We start from the raw sequence: 22,375 nt of genomic DNA, 5'->3' as shown, positions 1-22,375 counted from the left end.
GGAACTACTTATCAGGAAAAATAATGTCTAAATTATCGACTTAGAAACTAAATGCAGATGGTGAATTTGTTACTGCGCAGAAGAAATCAAAAAGTGATACAGTCAAAATGTTTTATTTGGACTAAATCTCTTCTTCCGAAAGTTGTAAGTTATAGTCTCTCTCTGCCATTTAGACACTGCTGCTGTCACTGAAAAAAGCGTTCTACAGATGACTGGCTTATCTGCAACAAAGCGATATTCCCAAAAGTGATCGACTGTTCCTCCAATATTTCAGACAGCGACCTTTAAGACAGCCATCTTTCGCGATGCTTATTGTGACTGAACGTAGCAGCAGTGACAGAACGTTGATCGTAAGCATTACAGGCCCTTGGACAGCGTAAAAGCGGTAATTGCCGCATCACTTCACGATTAAATCATGCATGGTTTGTGCTCACCTCTTCGCCCGGAAGGAAGAGCGTCGGTGCCGCGCTTGGCTTCAGGCGCAACTTAACTGCGTACTTCATTTCTCGCACCAACCGTGGGTCATAGGTATAGTCTTCCGGGGTGAAGCGGTGCCTACAGACGAAAGCGTCTATGCTGCGGTAGTCTTCCGGGAGGCCTATACGTTGAAGCAGACACGACGAAGAGAACTTTCGAATGGAGCTCGGCGCAGAGGCCTCGCGTTTTCTGTGCAACCGAGTAGAGAACATTGAGTCGCCCTGTTCATCATTCTGTTCACTCACACACGCTTGTGCAACCACCCAGGGCGCAAATACTTTTTAACGAGCGAAAGTGTCGAGGAACCGCCAAAACGCGTGCTGAAACTGCTTTTTCTGCAAACACATTTATATATGTATGTACAGTATGTTGATACTTGCATATGAACGCAAGCGTGCGCGCTCAGTTAACCTCTTTAAAAAAGCAATGCACCAGTGTGCGTGAGCGAGCAGTGCCGTAAACGCAATGTACAGGAACTTACATCACTCATGGAAGTCCCTATGAGCCTTGTACTTCAAGGATTTCTTCCTGCTTTTCTTTTTCTTTTCTTTTATAATGCCTTCATCTCTTTGCAATGACAATAAAGGCTGATGGCCTAAGTACGCTCATTAGTACTAACCGGCTCTAACGGTTTATGAACTGTAGCCAAGCAACCATGTGCGTTTTAGCGTGCCACTTTACCAATTATGGAATGTGTGAAGATAACAGACTTAGGAGTCCGGACTATGTTTTCTTTCCAGCGAAAATTTTACGAGTAGGGCAAATGCCTCTGAAGACATGAATTAACTTTTGTTTTGTGAGATGCAGCGCGAATTTCCAGAAAAATAAATGTAATTCACTAAAGGTAGAGAAGAGCAATATTGCAACTTGCATATTTTACAAGTTTGAAGGCCTATCACTACAAAACTAAAACCAAACATTTTTTTTGGGGGGGGGTGCACTATTAAACTCTTTGTACTACTGGACAAGGAAACTTAAGACGTGTGTCACCCACAGTATCTTTCTGCTTTTTTTTTTTTTTTTAATACTGCCAAACTTTGCTTTTTGAGCAAGTACCTCTCACTGACCCTGAGATCGGTGGCTTTGTGGGGCCATTTTAGCTAAGGCGACGAAACTGAAAAAAATTCTGACAAATCTTCGAATACTTTCTTGCAAACTAATGCAGAAAATCTGCAGCTACATTACGTACTTGTAATAAAATTCTAAAAACGTCAAAATTGCAAAAGCAGCCAAGATTTGCCTATTTTAATGACATTTTAAGAATAACTGTACTTCCCGAGTTCTGTTAACATTCTATAGAATGCCCTTGCAGGACTGATAAAGGTAGTACTGCAAAAACGTGTTGCATTATTTCTTTTTAAGTGGGAAAATTTAGCCTACCTTTAGAACTCTGCATGGTCAACTCTATGAAGTTTTCAGTTCTAATAATAAAAATGAAATTACAATCATATTGCATTCCGAGCTCATTGTTCTTGTGGTAGTAAAGAAAAGTGCCTCATATTGTGTCTTTTTTGCCTCTTCTGGCCCACGAAATGAGTTGAGCTTGGGTTTTCAGGGCTCCTGTATCCATATCTTTTCTGTGGTACGTTAAGGTACCAAGCGCTCACAGCAAGCTGTTTAAGGCTGGTTCTGGGGATACTACTTCTGACGCTACTCTCTAATTACACCTGCCATCTGAAATGCTCCCCGTTTATATGACCAATGCACAGGCCTAGTGGGAAAGGGCGATGACGCCATTGTAGTGGTAAAGCCCCTCCATACACGCTTTTTGCTGACCAGGTTAAGTACCACCAACCTACCCTCCTCCTTCGCACTCCTCCCTCACTTATACCCTCAGCTTCCGACATCAAACAGAACTTATGTAGTCACAGCTTCTGGTTTCAGCCAGAAGCAACGTCACAGCTGCATAGAGAGCGCGAGTGCGCAACCAGCAAACACTCAGGAACCAGAAACACTGGAAGTGGAACAACCGGAAATGGAAACTCAAATTGCGGAAGCAGAACTGGTTTGAACAACGAATCAGGGAACAGCGGCGCACATTAAAGGTTGGCGCTACTTAGCAAAAGCGGCGGTGGCGTGTAGATGGAGGGGCTTTATGCTATGGAAGAGTGAGCTGGGTGTGTTAGAGGTCCCAAATATTTTTTCTTTATTTTAACTAAAATATCTATTTTAGGCAGAAACACCCTTCCACACAATCGAGGCTACTTTTACCACACAAGTCATTGTTTCAGATAAGAAAATCTTAACTGAGACAAAGTAAAAAAAATCTCGTTATCAAGTCACAAAATGTTGCTACTTAAAAAAGCGCATAGTGTAGAGAATACAGTTTTTTGTGCGTTAAAGGGACACTAAAGGCAAATACTAAGTTGGCGTGGACTGTTTAAACACCATTCCAGAAACCTCGAAACACTTGTTTCATGCCAAAAAAAAAAAAGACTAAGCCTACAAGGAAATTGCATCCGAAGGATCTGAATACCTTTTTTGGAATTCAAATCTCCCACCACCTAACTGGAGGAGTGGTGACGTTGCATACACGATCACCACCCTTTGCTGCCATTGGTCAGTAAAACGGTGCCCGACAGGGGGAGGTACTGAGTCAAGACAGGGCGGCAGATTCGCCGCTGCAGCTGCTTTCTGGTCAAGTAGTGTGAACCGTTCAGGCATCCCGCGACATCACGTAGAAGTTCGATTCTCTGCTACTTACAGTTTGTGTGAGTTTCGCAAGCCAGCAAAACCAGCACAGCACTACGCAATAACTACTGAAACGCAAAAGCGTGGGCAGCGCGGAGTTGAGCGAAAATGAAACCTATCGACCGCCTGCGTCGTTGTGCGTGTATTTCAATGAGTTCAGTTTTCTAAAAGTAAAATAGAACTGGACAAGTAGCATTTTATTTCGTCTTATAATACAATAAAAGGATGTACAATAAAAGGATGTTTTGTGTAACGAGTTGCTGAGTAGTAATGACAGAATTTAACGGAGGAGTGCTTTCGCATCGGGCAAGTACTTGAATGTCCCGGGGGAGTCTCTAATCATGTCCTGCATTTACCTCGATTTCTCGATTATTACGGATCTGTTCGCGATAATATTGACTCCTTAGACATTATCAAGCACTAATCTATCACTTTAGCTTGACTTAATATTTGCCTTTATTGTCCCTTTAAACGTTTTATTCTTAATCTGTACAACCTCTCTTATGGAGTTAAGGTAAACTGAGTTTACTTAATTGAATCACAGCATGGACAAAAATCCAAGCTTTCCCCTTTAACAGATGAGGAAAAATTGTGGGCTTATTTAAAATTTTCCTCGTTCTTTTCTTTCTTATTTAAGGGCACTTTGGATCGATGGGTTTAACTTCAAAGATGTTTTGCCCCTTTTTTTACATGCTACATGACTTACAAAAGAGCGTGTTCACCGATTACTTGTTTCTCATGGAACTGGAGGGCAAATGTTAAAAAACATAAATGTGAGAAGTGAGAAATTATGCTGAAATTATGGTGAGCATTTGCAATAGGAAGCTTGGCGGCTCTATGAAATGCTTGTTTCCGATAAAGCGTCAGCTGGTAGTCAGCTCATGGTCCTCTTGTCTTGTGTCTCCCTTTCGTCCTCGTTGTTTGGACTGTAGTAGTTATAAATCAATACCAACCAGCATAATTCTCTTGTCCCTTAAATATTTTTGCCCCTTAAATAACAAAAAATTATTTGCGATTTCTGTAAAACTGTTTAAGTTCATTGCTCATCTCTTGTAATTACTTTCCTGTAAAATTATGTTGCTATACTTCACTACTAATGCAAATATGTGACGCAGACTAAGATATCCACATCACTGTCCACAGAGGTGTCTCTGTCTGAGCAATATACTGTTGATTACAAGTAGTATATTCAAGAAGGTAGACCACATTGGTGGTGTCACATGTTAAGTTTTTTTTTTTTAATTTGAACAGAGAAGTTGGACACGGTACTGATTATTTTCCGTGTAGTTCCCGCGCGAGGACAAACCTGGCAATGTGATTTGTTGCAAGGCATAAGCCTGTGCCATGGCTAGGATTTAGGACCGACTTGGTCAAAGTATCGCGTAAATCTTTATTTTTTCCCATAGACAACTTGGGGCAGCTCCACAAATATGCGCTTAAGGCAGTCACTTTGACCAAGGATGTTATGGTGCTTTCTAAGAATGGCTGAAACCTTTAGCACCGAAGAAGAGTGTGCAAGAATTAAATTTGTTTATTGTTCACTATGAGGTGGTTTAGCTTTAAGTATATCGGCACGGTTGAGCTTGCCAGCTCAAGTTACAGCATCATCAATTAATTATCTGCTCTGGGTATTTCTGCTTCAGAAGAACGTCTTTCATTAGCGCACGATTAGCACTGAAATCTTCCTTGTTCAAACATATACACTTAAAGCAGTGTGCTTGGCTGTACGGAATGCCCATCTTGTAGTGTCTGGCATGACTACTATAGAAATGCAAATACCGGTGGGTGTCCATGGGCTTCCTGTAAAGTTTTCTAGTTAATCTGCCTCTACACAGTGAGACAGTTACATCCAGAAAGCTAACCCTGTCCTGCAAGTAGTGGTGAAAAAAGGAAATAGTGGACTGAGCACGACTGAAGTAAGTTATAAATTTGAAGAGATCTGTTTCCCCATGAGGCCAAATCATAAACATGTAATCAATAAAACACTAGTAGTAGAGTGACTTTAACCTGCGAGATGCAAGGAATTCTTCTAGTACAGCCATATAAATATTGGCATAATTAGGACCAATTCTCGTTCCTATTGACGTTCTGCTTACTTGCATGTAATGCGCCCCATTAAACTCAAAATTGTTTAGTTCAAGAACCAACTTAAGAAGTGTCGATAGTGTATAGCAGTGAACGGGCTTATCGACTGGCAGTTCTTCATATGCTGGTAGCACCACCTTTATCCCATCAGCATGAGGGATATTTGTGTACAGAGAACGAACATCGAAACAAGTAACAAGTAGCATTCAGGAGGTACTTCCAAGTTCTTGTCGTCGGAAAGAAAATGGTTGGTATCCTTTACAAAAGACAAAAATGTAGTTGTTATTACACGAATTAGGCTGTCAACATAGTGCAATATGTTTTCAGTGACAGTGCCTACATCGGAAACAATGAGTTGGCCCGAGTTATTTTCTTTATGAATCTTGGGTAGGAGATAAAATTTTCCCACTAGAGGACTGAGTGGTATGACAGTTGCCAATTGCTCTATCTTATCCTTACTAGTTTGGTGATTCTTTCCTTTATCTCAAGTTTAAAAGCTTGAGTAGGATCATAAGTTAGTATCTGATAGAATGAAGAGTCAGATAGTTGTCTGTTGGCCTCCTTAACATAGTTATTCTTGTCCATCATCACTATTGCACCTCCATTGTTGGCAGATTTAATCACAAGATCTCGCTTGCCGTTTAATTCATCCATGTGCTTTTCTTCAATAGACATGTTGCGTCGCAAGCGGTATGTTGTACTGCTTTTATATATGCAGACACTTATCGCGCTGTGGAGGGTGTAGCGCAAATTATTCCTGAAGTCTAACATTTCTTCCAAAGTTGTCTAAGTCTTTAAGAAGCTGAAGTTCACTAAAGCCTCCAGTGGCCATGCAAAAACTCTTAACTGTTTGAGAGAGCGCTAAGCCGGGCTGCGGAAAGTTCAAACCTAGACAGGTTCACAACATTCTCAATCAGTTTCTTGTTTTGCAAGGGTGCTTTATAGGAGGCGTGTTGTCTTTTTATCCCAGCTGGTTAGTGTAAGGACCAACATTGTCGTGAGAAAATTTCCTTGCTTTAATTTTTTAGAGTGCCGACACTTTATCGGATTCATAGCGAACTTTTCCTGACGACTCCTCCGATGTTAGGTTCTGTTTGAGTAATTTCTCCTGCCTACATAGCGACACCATATTTGTTTTATAGTGATCTATAATTATTGAAACAAGTTCTAACAATGTACTTTTAAGAACATTCTCTCATTTAATTTTGTTAGTAACATACATGTCCGAAGTGGCTGGCTTGAAATTAATCCTTAGGCCTTTAAGAACAATTGAGGCATTCAAGTAACGTGCAAGGGTGGAAACATGCAATTCTGAGCAGATTCCTTTTGCTGGTAATTTCCTTAGCTTTAAGAAAGCCCTCAAGACTGGGAAACAAGCTCTTACACCACTGTATGGTGGGCATAGTCAGGCATCACTTTTCTTGGTGGCACCTTGACCTGGGGAGGCTTCCTTGCCAAGGTTGTAGGTAGGTGGATCGGAAGAAGCCTTCTTTGATTTGGTTGGCACTGTTGGAGCCTTGCAGCTCTGCTGGATCGTCTTGGAAGTTTTGTCCGATGTACCCGTGGGGTCGGTAGTCGTCGAAGAACGACCGCTTGCAGCTGCTACCTCAGCTGCCATAGGGGGACGACCTTGCGACCTTGCCGAGGACAGCGGCGAGAAGTTTTTGTTGCTTAGTCAAGGGACGGTGTTCTTGTCCATAACGGAAAAGTCACGCCACTCTGGAGAAGTGTAGCGACCTTTTCGGAAACAGAGGCCCTGGATGGGGGGGGGTGGGGGTGACTGGCTGTGAGGGCTACATCTTCAATACTCGTATGTAGTCTGTGCAGCATCTCGCAAATTAAATGTTGATTCCTTTCCAAAGAGACATTTGCCCACGTCATATAAGATTTTTACCAAAAACAAACTTTTTTCAATGCATTTGTGCCTTGTCACTACGGAAACATGCTATATGAACAACGTACCGGGTGAAAACGTAGAAGCCTGTGCAATCCCATCTTGTTGCGTATGTTTATTACGAAAAGGACTACTTCGAAATGTAGCTGAATGCCACGCGCACACTGGCCATGCGCTTACGGCAAAATGCATGCGGCGTGCCGCCAGCGTCTCCCATCTCTTCCTCCGCATCACTCGCTTTATAGGTTCAGTACTTACAAGCTCTCCATACGCACCACCAACTACTGAAAAGTGGGCACCTTGTTACTCATTCTGTGCACTCCAGCACACTTGTATGCCCGCTGAGGTACAGATCTTTTCACGAGCAAAGGCGTTGAGGACTTGCCAAATGCTCACTAGAATGAACACTGTGGCATTTGGACGTCGAAAGAAATCATTCATGTGTACCTTATGAGCAGTGTGTGTGTATGTCAGCGGAGGTACAGCCTGCCATATTTTTCATAACATTGTGTGAGCGTCGACCGCATAGCACGTACGTCAGTGCCATATACTCGTGATATTGGCGATAGTACATACACGAACACAGAGCACTCTCCAGCGCGAGCGTTGTCTGTGTCGCTGTTCACTTCGGGGGGGTGACCTTTACAGTAGGTACGTGATGCTCCACCAAGTCAAGAAAATGAATTTGGATGTAACCTCCGAATGGACATTTTAGAATAAATCAATATGTCAGTAACACATTAAATAAAAGAACATGTCAGCCTTAATTGGTCTGCAGCTGCTAAAGTGGCATCTGCCTGCACAAAAATCCTCCAGTAGGCTTTCCTTCTGAGGAACCCTTATGAGTTTCTTTTGTAGCTTCGTGCTACAGTTGGTTGGATGACAATTTTCTTTTCGTATAGCAAAACTTGAGAATGCTGTAGACATTTTGTCTACAGCATTGTCTACAGTGATCACAGCAATGGAGTGACTTAATCTGTTGTGATGTCATGGTACGTCCACCTTCTGGTTCCTAGAAACAAGTATCATAGTAAATTATTTAGGTCCCTCTGACGCTGGTTAGTTATTTTTCTAGATATGAGAGGTTTGGACCTTTACGTAATGAACAAGAAGGTGATAGGAAAAAAATTTCAACGTCAGTACTGCTTTAATGATGCTGAAAATAATGTAATGATTGAAGCTTTCGTGTGCCACCTTCATGATGGCAGTGTTGGGCATCACCAGCAGGCCGCTGGTTCTACGTGGTCGACGTTAGGCAAGGTACCACAGTCAGTGTACCACAGCAGGTGCTAGTGTGATGGTGGCTCGCTGTCCTCTGGTGGAGCCCCTTCGAGGTCTCGCCTCTTCAGCATTGGCTGGACAAATGTTTTCCCTGCCCGTTCATCTCCTCGGAATCACCACTTGAGGCCTGTGTTTGTACCTCGGCTCCTTAGTGTCTGAAGAGTTAGACAAACAAGACAGCCAAGTGCTTCAACGAAAAAGTTGCATGGCATAGCCGCTGTGAGAAAGTGGGCATTTTAATACTGAACAGTGCTTCAAAAGTTGTCAGCATTTAAAAAAAATAGACACCTGGTATAATTATGAAAGTGTTTTTCGAAGACAAAGAATGAAATGAGCTGAGGCTAGGCTTACTTGATCCAGTTCAATTCACCCGAGTCTTGTTTGACATCATATCCAATCTGTTTTCATGTTTCCAATTTAGTCTCAATTAAAGTAGCACTAAACAACAACTCAAAGTTAGACCAGGCAGAGAACATACCGGCACGTTCGCTGAGTTGATCAAATAATAAGTGCAACAGATATTTCTCGTTTTGAATGCAAAAATAAAGTGCACTCCTTTACTTATATTGGATATTTTTTGAGACCACAGAATTTGTAAAAATTGCCTGTGGCAAGTAGCACAATTCAAGTCCTTCACCTGGACTGCTTAAAGAGACAAACATTACTTGCACTAGAAAACAAAATGCATAATTCACTCAAAGGGCACCTCACCAGGTTTGGCCGTTTGAGCTGATAAGCGCAGAGCATACATTGCACGATAACGATTGTGTCTGCAAAGTATACTACATTGCTATGCGCCGCGGAAAGACCTGAAATTTCAAACCAAACGCCGTTTTCCCTTCTCCTTGCGGCCGCCACGCTCGAAGCTAGAGGATGACGTACACGTGCTGGTGTGCCTACATACACGCGCTTGCACTGTGACGTCGCTTGTGGTGACACATGACTTTGAGAATTATTCAAGGCAACATCTTTTATTTCTGTAATATGTTGCTTGAATAGATTAATTAAAGCTTACAGAAATAATAAAACACACAAACCGAATGTCTGCATGGTTTTGTTTTTCTTCACACCGCAGGAAAAGAGATATACTACCGTTTTGTCTGCTTGTTCCCACGTCATCCAGCAGCGCGCGAGGACACTGAAACTATGTCATTTTCTACCGTGTTCTAGCACGGGATCATGCTCTGTGATTCACTTGTCTGCCTCAGTATTCTTGTAGCACTGACTTTCACCACTAATCAGGTGTCTTCGTGCACAGCACACGAAATTGTGCGCTGCGAAAAAAAAAAACACAGCAGTTCACGCGCGACGTTGCTGCGTCCCAAAAAGTGCAGTGCGCTGCAAAAAAGTGAGGAGAAAAAAAAAAAACATGAGGCAGTACCCGTGACGTATGCGCCGCGCGATCATCAAGGTCTGGTATGGGAGAACGCAGGGAAGGAATTTCGCTTGCGGAGGCTAGACGGGGCAAGTGGAATGATTGTCAATGTTTGCGGTGAAGCTCGCCTCCTGAAATCATGGGTTCGCGACACTGAAATGTTTGTTTCGGCTATTAATGAGCCCATGTGAAAAATTTTTACGGCAAAATGCTCCCTTGAGGACACATAACAACTTCCAGCATATAACCAAAATTTGCTATGGGGCCTCGTGAGGGGCCGTTTAACTAAGAATATTTTAACTAATTAAGTCTGTACTTGACTACTTCATGGGACATATTGCACTTTACAAATATAGCTGGTGAGTTCACAAGGTGTATCCACTTGGAATGAACTACTAGGATGATGCCAGTTTTGAGATACGATTCATTCCCAAAGTGTACGATGAAATACAATGGTGTTCCAGTTATTGTTGTAGTTAAAAGCATAAAACAGCATTTTATGTATTGAAGTGTAAGTCTCGAAACTGGTGCCATCCTCTGAATTTGTTACTAGTGGATATGCCTTGCAGACTCATCAGTACCATTCGTAAATTGCAGTATGTGCTGTGAAATAATTACTGATGGAATTAATTGGTGATGTTTTGTTAATTAGCAAGTTATACATTCCAATTTGTTGTGCAAATACTGTCTGGCTCTTTGAGCAATCCAGTTGAAGGATTAGAATTGCCCTATCTGCCGCAGGCAATTCTTACAAATGTATACAGTCTAAGAAAAACAAGAAGACCTAATATTTTTGCAAAGGTGACAGCACTGTACGAGTGGTTTACTGACCTTAGTTTTTGTCTGTGTAGTGGTGGTACGGGTGACCACATCAGTTTGGGTGCTGGCCTTGACCTTGACGACATGGTGGTGCCCGGTCTTTGCGTGACTGCCCAATGTATGCACCTTATATGCGTTGGACCGAGCTGCCTGCAAAAAAGCAAAGGGGTGCCACCTTTGAGCTCCTGACAGCAGTCTCACTACTGGCTTAATATTAAAGTGGTCCTGAAACCCCTTCTTCAAAACTAAGAACACTCTAGAGGAGCACTCTGGATTGAACATACTCCCACTTGAACGCTGGAAAAGGACTTCACAAAAGTGTAAAGAGCACGGTCTCTTATACTTCCTCCTCAACACAATATTTCCTCTCGTTAGAACTGTGCAGATAGCAATGTCCTGCCTGTTGGTCCTTCATCGCTTATTCTCCTCTTCGTGGTGCAGATTGGTGCCTCACGAAGGTGCCTGAGAGAGCGACACAGGAGCAGTGGTGGGATAGGCAGGACGCTGTACAACATTGGAAATGTCTGCATGCATTTTGCTCAAGATCATGAACAATCGTGAATTATCTCATTGGCTGGCATCCATAACCTGTCATGCGAGTCTGTGACACCACAGATGGAGTGGGTAGTCCTAGAAATATAGAGTGAGCAACCTTTTCTGCAATGTGGTGGGCACCATTCTGCATGCAGTAAGATATTTGAATCACGTGAGACGCAAGTAGTAACATGTCTAGAGTGATAAGAAAGGTGCTTCAGCTGCAGTCACACTAAAGCTGCCGAGACGTGCTCCGGCTCAGAACGAAAGGGAGAGAAATTTTGGCTAGAATGGGGCAGGGGGCGAGGAAGCATGTCAGCAGCATAGCAGGTGTGATTACTTGCTGCTTAGCAGCCGCATGCAGTTGTGGGCAGCGCTGGTGCCCTGTATATGTGGTGTGGGTTCCCTCTCTGGGCAACTGCTGTCGTGCCTTTGTAGGCCTTTGACATCAAACAACCGTTCTTGGTGTTCACGAAATCATGGCCACAGGGTCCCCAAACACCCGCAACTTTTGTGCTGCTCCTTGCACTTGCACTCTGTCATCGAAAGTCTTGAAGGCACGCAGGATTTATGTCCACTTTCCAAAGACTGCGTGCCATTGCAGTCGTTCACCATTACAATGATTTTGCTTGTCCGCAAATGTATATTCCAATTTACACGATAGTACCGCAGTCAAGTTGCTGGTGCTATCTTCTGGCACAGAGTATAGCTAGAAAGAACACCAGCTTTTTTACAATGACCAGCCACATCATATTTAACTGATGCTGGAAAGCTTTAGCAGCAAAATAATCATTAACATGGATATGGTGTTCTTTTCTTTATTTTCATTGACAAGAATGCGCATGTGACACAAAAAAAATATTTCAGTAGAATCCACTTCACGATGAATGTCAACACCTATGCAATTGACTTTGAAGTATCACAGTGGCACACATTATTGCCGCCAATGAAACACGTTATGTACGAGGTGTGTTTGCCGCCAGGCTACTCTCCCACACTTCCTTCTAGACAAACTGCAGCATCTAGTAGCATTGCCACAAAGCCCACGCATGGTGCCTGTCTGAATATTTATGGTGAGGGTTCGATTCTACCCAGCACCGGTGAAAGTTATAAGATGTTCCCCTCTCCCTCATTGAAGAACTCAATTGCACACACACAGTGACCCAAGTTGGCGTCAGAGGTTTATTGAGGAGCTGACATACCAAGTGGCACACACCCATGGGCACATACCCAGTGACCCAAGTTGGAGTGAATGAGGTTCATTGAAGAGTCTCAGTGTCCTATAGCCAATGACCCGAGTTGGTTCAACAGCCGGTTTCAAACACTGTTCCCTCAGCACAGGAGCCCGCTGCTCTACCCATTTGACCATGGACTACCCAGTGACCCAAGTTGGCAGGAAAAAAAAAATTGTGTGAGGCATTTTAAAAAATGCTAACTGCATGAAAACACTTCCAATGTACTGTGGTTGAAGAAATCGCCGTAAGATGTCATTAATAGCGTTGCTGTACTCATGGACGGCTTTCTCTGGCAACAAAGGAAAAACTACAATGACTGATATATTATGACCAATGCCAAACGGAGCATGAGTGATAGCACTGTAAGCCACATTGGGGCAGCCATGCTTAGTACATATGGCAATCTTTATCTAGGAAGCAAAGTTATTCACTGGTCAGGAACACGGGTGGCGCACTCCTCACGCACTTGTCCGGACCAAGTTTCTAGATATGAAAAGTTTCTCTTATCTCCATTTCCTGTTGTATCTTAGCTTTCCCAATGATGGACATTTTGCTAAAGGGGGGAGTGCAACCACACTGTTCACAAGGTTTCAGAAGATTGCCGCCGATGCACGTGGGATACAAACTGCTATGCTCACGCGTCCTCACATTGACACAGCTACCTGACTGCCCTAGTATTCTGTGCGACAGGTACGCAGAAGCTTCGCTTTCCGGATAAAAGAGTGTTGAGTGTAGTAAGCATAATTACCCCAATTGGAGTAATTTGTAGTGGTGTCACGCATGCTCCATTTGGCTTTAGGACACATCATTTTCATGATATAAAGTCGGTGGTTAGTCCAGCACCCTTCCCGTTCCTTTCTCTTTTTTTTTTCTCTGGTTTTCTTGTCGTTTACTGGCGTTCGACTAAGTTATACTACGTTAGAGCTCACCCAACAAGTCCCTCTTAAGGGTGAGATAGTATGTGCACACAGGGCTATGAGTGAAATTAAATGTGACAAATTTTGGGCAAGTTCAAAGGCAGCGAAATTCAAGGCTCTTTTGGTGCTGAAATCGTCGCTTGATTACAATTTACTGCCATATGGATTTGCACGATCACTCAGTTTCCTAGTACATGCAGCATCAAACAGTCTTTCATGGCCATTTATGGAACATGTTGTGCTCTATGGTCACTGTGCCATTTCTAGTGCGCACATTTGCATCTGAAAAATGGTCTTTAAGAGTGGAACCTAACCTAAGCATGTTAGCACAAACCACTGGAACAGACATAAACACAATACGAACACTATGTGTTCTTCCTTGTTTCTGTCTGTTTCCAGTATTTTTGTGCTAACATAACCTATTTAATTTTACGAAACGGTTATTGCCCCTGCCACTCATTTGCTGCTTTTCTTCAGAGACCATGACAGTTGAATGTTTATTTAAAACGAATCATGTTACGTTGATGATTTGAGCTCTGTGTCAGATGTGATGCAATCTGCCTGTGCTGATGCACCATCATATGGAGCTGTATCTTCACACAACTACAAGTCATTATTATAGGGACACTAAAGGTTAATATTAAGTCAACGTGGACTGTTGAAATACCATCTCGGAAACCTCGAAACGCTTGTTTCATGCAAAGAAGATACTTATTTTAAGAGGAAATGCGTTCTGAAGCGTCCGCGTACCTCTAACGCAGTTCAAATCGCCCGCCCTCCGATCGAGGAGTGGTGACATCATGGTCTCATAGTGACGTTCCGCCGTCGGTGAGTAAAACGGCGCCCGCAGACGGCGCTACGTCTTTTCTGTGCAAAACGCCAACGCGCCGCCAGAAACAGAGCCGACAGCAGCGCGTAAGCGGAACTATGGTGGCTAGCGGAGGGGAAAGAGCGCGACGATAAGCTGGTTCTTTATTTTATGACGCTAACTTTGACACTCATTGCAATGGTCGACCCTGACAATGACACATTGGCTCGCGATGCTGGGCTCGACTTCAGCGATTTAAGCACTGATGAACGTGACCTGCTGCTGAGGGCTCGCGCTGCCGGCGTCGTTGCGTACTACTAGGACGGCAACTGTATGTCGTGGCTGTACAAATTCGCACATTTGTAGCTTTTCCTTCGTGAAAACCAAATGCCGCACTCACCGCTCCGTCTTCGACTTGTAGTTCTTGCGCTTCGGAGAATGCAGGCAAGACCGACGGAACAGCGCTACGGGAAAGCATTGCTTTGAAAGGCACTCCACACGACTTCAGTAAGTCGGCGTTGAACTCGTAATCGTCTGGACGAAAGTGCAGCGAGCACACAATGCGATTTTTGGGCTCTTTGCCAACGCGCTGTGGCAGAGGTACGGCATTTAACCACTTCGAACGGAGAGGTTCACTCGTCGGCACACAGTGATAAGTAACGTTGGATTCGCCGCTGCAACTGCCCTTGGCCAAGTTCCGCGGACCGTTCGCGCATCCCACGACATCACATGGACGTGGCATTCTCGCTGCTTGTTTGAAATGCAAGTTTTGCGAGCCAGCAGAACCAGCGCAGCACGACGCGATAATGAAACAACTGAAACTCCAAAGCGCGCGCGGCGCAGAGTTGAGCGCGCAGAGTCGAGCGAAAACGAGACCTTTCGACCACCCATACTACTGAAGGGTAACGTCAGAATGTTTTTTTTTTTTCTTAGAATCGAACAGAAGTAGACAAGTAGCATTTTCTTCCGTCCTATAACCTAATGAAATTATCTTTTTTAATACGAGTAGTTGAGTACCAGTGACATAAATTATGATGAGGAGTGCCTTCGTCATCGGGCTAGTACCGGAATGTCGCTGGGGGGTCTCAAATCGTGTCATGCATTTACCTCAATTTCTCTGTTACTAAAGCTCTGTTCGCGATTATATTGACGCCTTAGACGTTCTAGTGCATTGCTTTATCACTTTAACTTCATAGTTACCTTTAGTGTCCCTTTAGTTAACCAAAGCAGGCATCTTGGAAGCAGTTTTGCCAGGTGAAAGCAAAATTTTGTCGAGTACCGCTGCTCCAGCGAATGCTTCATTTTTGATTTTTTCTGCTATGACAGAAAACTCAAAAACAGCTTTTGCGCCACTTGAGTTACTGCGTCAGAGCTCGGATGCAGCTGCGACCCAGTTCATTACTTAGCTTAGAACCCCCCCCCCCCCCGCCCCCCTTTACAAATCCCGCCTCCGGGGAGCACGCTACTGACGACTGCAGTATGTATGCAACACAATCGAGGTCGAGGTCTCGATTTCGATCGAAAGTGGCCGCGTGTTCGCGGTGCCTTTGCTATCGTTCGGAGCGATGCTTAATGTGATTGGACATAGTAGCATTGAATAAGAACATCTATCGTAGGCACCACACGCAGTATCGGTTGACACAAGCGTGGTTTATGCTCACCTCTTCGCTCGGAAGAAGGAGCGTCGGTACAGCGTTCGACTTCAGGCGCACTTTAACCGCATACTTTGTTTTTTGGTACATTCGCTCATAGTCGTCCGGGGCGAAGTGCCGCCCACAAACGAAAACTGCTGCGTTGTTGCAGTGCTTGCAGTCTCCCAGGAGGCCACTACGTTGAAGCCACACGCGGCGAAGGCAAGTGTCGCGTGGAGCTGGATGCAGAGCAACGTTGTGTAGAGAATGTAGAGGTCTCGCGTTGTCCGTGCAACCGAGTACAGAACAGTGAAGCGCCGAATTGCTCATTCTGTTCGCGAGACTGCCGAAGTGCAGAGCTTCTCTTCTCGCATACACGGCGGCGCATAAACAACCAACATGTTACAAACGTCAACACGCGCACGAGCCGGCGGGTCTACGAGACGAGGCTCGCATATAGTGTTGCCAGGTTGGACAAGGCGGCGTAGCCTAAAGCTAGAGAAATTGTCAAATATAACGATTTTTATTTGTATATACATTTTCGCATTCTACCACGGCAATCCCTTTTTGCGACTCGTCGTGACAAAACCTCCGTGACGATCGACCCTTGACATCATGCTTGCACACAGAGCACTTTTTGCATACATTTTGCATGGATGACTTTTTGGTTGTCCCCAGAAACTCGTGTTCCGGCGAATCGCTGCAAAGAGCGAACCTATCGAAATGAATCTCGAATGTAAGCACGAACAAAAAAATTGGCTGAAGGCTTAATTAGCTTAGTTAAGCCTGGAAGATTGCGAAAGCAATACCCGTGGCTGCGCCTTGGTTCAGCTGATGGTGTGGACATGGTTGCCCTTTGTTAAACTTATGGCTATACATTGTTTTGCTTGGTTTCTGCTATTGATATCCTTGGTACACTTATGACTTACCTATGTTATGCATGGCTATACATGGATTCACACTGGATACAACATGGTATTACTGGCTACAGGGTTTAGCCGTGGCAAGCCTTCGGGCATAGGTGGGTACTGGTAACCGTTGGACACACTATAGAATGGTATCTTCTCCTCTCTTAGACAACATTTACAGGTATTGCACACTACTGCACTAGCTAAAGTCTCCTCACCCCAATCTGGATAGGCCTTTCGCAAGGTAGGAAACATGAGTTCGCTTACCGAAGTAAGTTTGTCCTTATGCCACAAGCGGCCACACACAGAACACTCGTAACCAAAGGGATTGTTCGTAAAGCGTTTGTGGAATTCACGACGAGTAGCAGACTCGAACTCTCCAACTCTTCTCTCATGTTCTTCACGTCGCTGGACCAAAATTTCACCGTCTGGTTCGGCCGTGATGAGAGACTTCTCCCGATTCTTATTCAAGCGCTCCTCCTTCTCTTGGGCTCTCTGCTTTCGTCTCGCCTGGTTGCGTTCTCCCTTCTTGTATGCATACTGCACTCTTCTTTTAGCAAGCCGCTCTACTCTCTGTTCCAGCGTTTCTTCAGCACGTCGCTTTCTTCTGTTGAAGTTGTAGCGTTCCATACTATTCATAGATGCAGCATCGTCACCATCTGAAGCATCCATGATAGTCTCTTCGGCATTAAGAGCGTCCATGAAACTTGTCTCCGAACTACTGGTTGTCTCCATAGTTTCGCTACCGTTAACACCACTCATTAAACTTGGCCCTGAACTTGTAAATGCACCCGCATCAAGCGATGTTGATCGGCGTGCTCGCCACGCTGCTGCATACGCACGTTGTTTAGCTCGCCGTTCTTCTCGTTCTTCTTCTGTTTCTTCAGCACGGCGCCGTCGCTTGGCCGCAGCAGATCGTGCCAGCCTCGCCTTGTACACATCATCCGACATAGCGCAAGGCTTCGCCTCCACCATCGATGCCGCGAGCTGGGGCCCCGTCTCTCGGTCTGGCGTGACGTCACACCAGCGAGCGCCCTCTCTCGGTAGCGCCGCAACAGCGGCGCGCAAGGCTTCGCCTCCACCATCGATGCCGCGAGCTGGGGCCCCGTCCCTGTCTGGCGTGACGTCACTCGGTCACGTGACGCGCAGCTGTGTAAGGAGGCGCCACGACCACCGATGGGCCGAAAGTGCGAGCAGTATTGCTTGCGCAATAAAGCTTGGAGGAAGCTTCGCCTTTAAGAGGAAGCTCTAGCTCGGGCGCAACTCCGACGCGGCCTATTCGAATACATGTAAAACGCAAAAACGTTTTTCGGAGATAACCACTCGACCGATTTTAGTGAAATTTGTTGCATTTGAGAGAGACAGTTAAATTCTAGTGACTGTTGGTAGCGGAATATTGATTTAGGTTCTGAATTTTGTTATAAAGATTTTCAAAAATTTGAAAGTTTGAAAAAAAAATAAGAAGCACGAAGTTTACAGAATTATAGCTCTGCATAAAAAAACGGATATCGCAGTTCTGTAAATGGAATCTATTAGATCATTGAAAGTGGACAAATTCGATAGGTCATTTTATATCTTACGTGAATTTGTTACGTTGTTTTCAAGGGTTCTGCAAAAGCTGTCCTTCCGTATTATTAAATTTTTTTAGATTCATGTGTAACATATCAGTTTTGTCCGCTTTGGATGTACTATTAGATGCAATTCTCGGAATTGTGTTATCAATTTTCTTTGTTGAGTTACAGAGTTGTAAACTTGATAAAGCTAAAGCTAAAGCTTCCTCTTAAGAGGAAGCTTTAGCTCGGTTGCTCCTATCTAATTACATGTAAAAAGAGAATTTGTTTTTCTCGGCAACCACTGCATCAAATTTGACGAGGTTCGTTGCATTTAAAAGAAAAACTTGAAATCTAGTGCCTGTTGGTTCCGAATTTGCAAGTTAGGTCGTCAATTTTTTATTAAAAATTGGCAGAAATCAAAACTTTCCAAAAACGAAACTATCAAGTTTACAACGCTAACTCAGCAATGAAAAATGATATCACCATTCTGGGAACTGCATCTAATAGTACATCTAAAGTGGACAAAATTGATATGCTACACATGAATCTCGAAAAATTTGGCAATATGAAAATAAAGCTTTTCGCAGACCCCTTGTGCATTATGTAACGAATTTACGTAAGCTGTAACTTGACATATAGAATTTGTCTGCTTTGAACGATCTAATGGATGCCATTTACAAAACCGCGATATCTGTTCTTGATGCAGAGCTATTAATTTATAAACTTTGTGCTTCTAATTTTGTTCAAACGTTCGAATTTTCGAAAGTCTTTTTTTAAATATTCAGGCCCTAAATCGAAAATTCCCCTTCCAACAGTCACTAGAATTTAACTTTCTCTCCCAAATGCAACAGATTTCATTAAAATCTATCCAGGGGTTATCCCAGAAAAGCACTTTTGCATTTTACATGTATTTGAATAGGCTGCGTCGGAGTTGGGCCCGAGCTAAAGCTTCCTCTTAGAGCAGAACACGATAGCATTCAAAGATCCCTGACTGCTGCTGGCGCTTCCCGGCAACTGCAGCTTATGTAACCGTAATGTTTACCTGCAAATGAAGGGGGCTAACGCTGTGCACAAAAGCAAGCTTTTTTCTTTCTTTCTCCCGCACAGCGGGCGCCGCGGATGCAAGCACCATTCGGATGGTGTTGCAAGAAATTGAGCGCACCGTTCCCACTAATGGCAAATTCGGCAAATCGCACCGCTGCACACCGAGGCGCCTCAATGCGCCGTTTCATCCAGTCATCGTCACCCCAGGGCAACCCTTTGCATGCCGGTGCTATTTGCCATAGGGGTTTGTCTTTTAGTTTCCACGCATGTGAAATAAGTTTTCTCATATATTCAAATTACAATCCTACGCTATCATGTCTGTAGGTTGTGTGTAAGTCGAACTTAACAGATTTTCTGGCGCATTTTACTCTGAGAAATTCAATTAGTCAAGTAACGTCTATGCACCAGGCGGAAGGCCTGCGTAGTTTGGAATCGTTTTTCTCATGCACTGCAGACTGAAATAAATGTTTTACCAATCCAAATCATACCCACAGCGACGCCAACACTGAGCACCGACACCGGAATTTCTGCAACATTTAATGCTATCACATTAAAATTCATTTCGCAGGCAAAGGAAAATGGCAGTAAATGTTACTGTGAGAAACGTAGAGCAGGTCAAAAGTGGTACCTGTCATGATACTTCACCCAGAAATGATTGATGGCCATGAACACACTGGATGTGTCATCTATCTGTGCTTCCCTTCTTTCATGCCGGTGCCATGATTGCCCGTCCCTATCTTATTTCTATCCCTTTCTGAGCGTAGCCTTGTTAGTACAGTGCATACTGTGGAACACCCTCTACTCCCAGGCTCATTCTAATGCCCAGTGATCGGTTGTGTGATGACTGAAATTGATAAGGCGAAGATGAGACGATGTTGCTGGCGTGTAACTTCAAGTGCATCAAAGATGAAAGCCATCGACTCAGACAACGGTGCACTAAGGGGGGGGGGGGGGGAGCATTTTGCGCACGCACACATGCACAGCTGCACTGCCGGCTTAGCCGTCTAAAACATGGTTTTCGAAATTTATTTGTACTCAGTGAGAGCCACTTCTGAATTGTGGTTTAGGGCAGCATGTATAGCCCAAATGTAGCCACACAGCCAACTCGCCCAAGTCGACGGCAAAAATGTTTTTTCTGTAGCCCAGTTTGCTTATATATAGCCAAACCTGACAACACTGCGAGTCGCATGGACTTACTTGCGCTCTATGACTTGACTATGAGTCTTGCTGCCAGAAACGAAGGCTATCCTCGCAATGTGCTCGTGTGCTTCAATAATGTCTTTTCCATTGTAGTTAGTTTTCTTTTTTTTTCGTCTTGTTTTTGTTTGTAATTCTTTCGTCATGTTGCAGTGAAGGGACTGAAGTGGCCGGCTTTTGTTGGAGCTACCTTGTACGCTTGTACGCGCCTTAATTTTAACTGATCATGAACTGTAGTGGCACAACCATGTGCGTCTTAGTCTGCCACTTTATGAATACAGTTATGACCATCGTTGATACGGAGGACTCGACTAGAGCATCTAGTACACTCTAGACTCAACTTATAAACTTCTTTTTTCCGGTGCCAGGGAAGGGAAGCCGAACCTTTTTTCAGTGCATTTGTGATTTGTGCCTTGTCACTGTGGAAACTTGTTATCTGAACAATGAACAGGGCGGAAATGTTCAAAGCAAGCCTTTACAAACCCATGTATTTAAAATAAATTTACATACCGGGATTTTAAGTGCCAAAAGCATGACATGATTATGATGCACGTCGCAGTGGAGGACTCCGGATTAATTTTGCCTGCCTGGGATTCTATAACATGCACCTAATGCACGGTACACAGGCGCTTTTGCATTTCGCCCCCATTGAAATGGCACCTACGGGGCCGGTATTTGGTCCCACGCCCTCGGGCTTGGCAGTTCAACGCCAAAGCCACTACATACGTCACCATGGTGGGTCATGTATATTTGTCTGTTTAAATGAACAGGACCTCTTCTAAATGAAAGATGGCTGAAGTCGCCCACACACTGGTAGCGTGCCACCGAAGGAACACCTGCAACATAATACGCGCGCCACTTTCCACTTTCAGAATGACCGCACTGGCCACCGTCTCCTTCTCTTCCGCTGCAGGGCCCATGTGATAGCTTCAGTACTTACTAGAGTTATCGTATGCGTTATATAGTAAGGCTATAGGGCGTCATTTTCAGCACGAAAGCATGGAACTCTACAGCATGATGGCCGCGAGCCTCTATACGAAGATGGTGAAAAGGTTCAACAAAATGAAAATATTGAGCTAAAGCAACCACAATACTAGGTGCTGTTCATCTTGTAGGCAAATTTGTTACTTTTTTTTTTTGCTTAATTGATTGCATTGGAGCCACAAATAAATCATTTCTAGGGCTACTAGGCTAGGATTTCAGAGCCTTCCGATGTGTCATCATGGTCACATGCAGAACGAAACACAAAAAGGCAGCTTCCGAGCGATTTATGGTCACGCTTTCAAATTGGCTCTCTGAATTGCACTTCTCTTTGTTGACATGGTCCTTATGCTTCTTTTTATTGAGAAACTTTTTGCAATGCTGAAGAGTGAGAGAGCACATGGGGACCACCTGGTATAAACTCAAATTAAAAATTGCGTTGTTTCTTTGAAATGCATGCACTGAAGGAATAGAAGAGCAAGTGCACCATTCTTCAAATCGTGCACACAAGGCGACGAGCGGCGGCTTGCTAAGGGCAGCATTGTGCGTGGTTTGCATGCATGCTAACTACGCATATTGCTGCTAACCACGCAAGTCACCTTTAATATTGGCTATTCTAATCTGCAATCTAATGTTTGGAGACAGGCAGAGAGCAGTGTGGATTAGAGAGCAAACTGGTGTTACCGATATTCTAGGGGGGAAAATGAAGCTGGGCAGGCGTGAGTGGACCATTAGAGTTACAGAATGAGTGTCAAAGGTATAGAGGTGCAGTCAAGGAGAGGAGAAAATAAGGTGGGGTGATAAAATTAAGAAATTAGCAGCCACAAGTTTAGATTGACTTGTACAAGACACCCCTGTTCCTAGCTAGCTTTAAGTACCCCTAATTGAAGATCGCTGGGAGAGGTCTTCGTGCTACAGTTGACATAAAAATAGGCTGATTGTGAG

At 44.1% G+C, this 22,375-nt stretch overlaps 2 protein-coding genes across 3 annotated transcripts in view; one reads left to right on the top strand and one right to left on the bottom strand.

The window, feature by feature from the left end:
* LOC142584905 (protein MMS22-like) overlaps positions 1–22,375 on the top strand; it is a 170,891-nt gene that overhangs the window by 15,056 nt on the left and 133,460 nt on the right. The window lies entirely within an intron of this gene.
* LOC142584907 (uncharacterized) lies at positions 8,262–17,652 on the bottom strand. The gene is made up of 3 exons (XM_075695251.1): positions 16,923–17,652; positions 10,635–10,772; positions 8,262–8,583 (listed from the first exon to the last, which is right to left on the bottom strand). The coding sequence occupies exons 1-3, from the start codon at positions 17,628–17,630 to the stop codon at positions 8,542–8,544; spliced, it is 888 nt and encodes a 295-aa protein (XP_075551366.1). The 5' UTR covers positions 17,631–17,652; the 3' UTR covers positions 8,262–8,541.

This window comes from Dermacentor variabilis, chromosome 6 (genome assembly GCF_050947875.1).
Source record: "Dermacentor variabilis isolate Ectoservices chromosome 6, ASM5094787v1, whole genome shotgun sequence".
NCBI lineage: Eukaryota > Metazoa > Arthropoda > Arachnida > Ixodida > Ixodidae > Dermacentor > Dermacentor variabilis.
Note: the sequence above shows the minus strand (reverse complement) of the source record. Positions and strands in the feature narration are given on the sequence as shown.

Coding starts and splice junctions, on each gene's coding strand:
- LOC142584907 (XM_075695251.1), bottom strand. CDS start 17,630: ATGGTGGAGGCGAAGCCTTGCGCTATGTCGGATGATGTGTACAAGGCG. Junction 10,773..16,922: donor ATAAGGACAAACTTACTTCG/GTAAGCGAACTC, acceptor GCTTTTTTGCAG/GCAGCTCGGTCCAACGCATA. Junction 8,584..10,634: donor CTACACAGACAAAAACTAAG/GTCAGTAAACCA, acceptor CTAACTCTTCAG/ACACTAAGGAGCCGAGGTAC.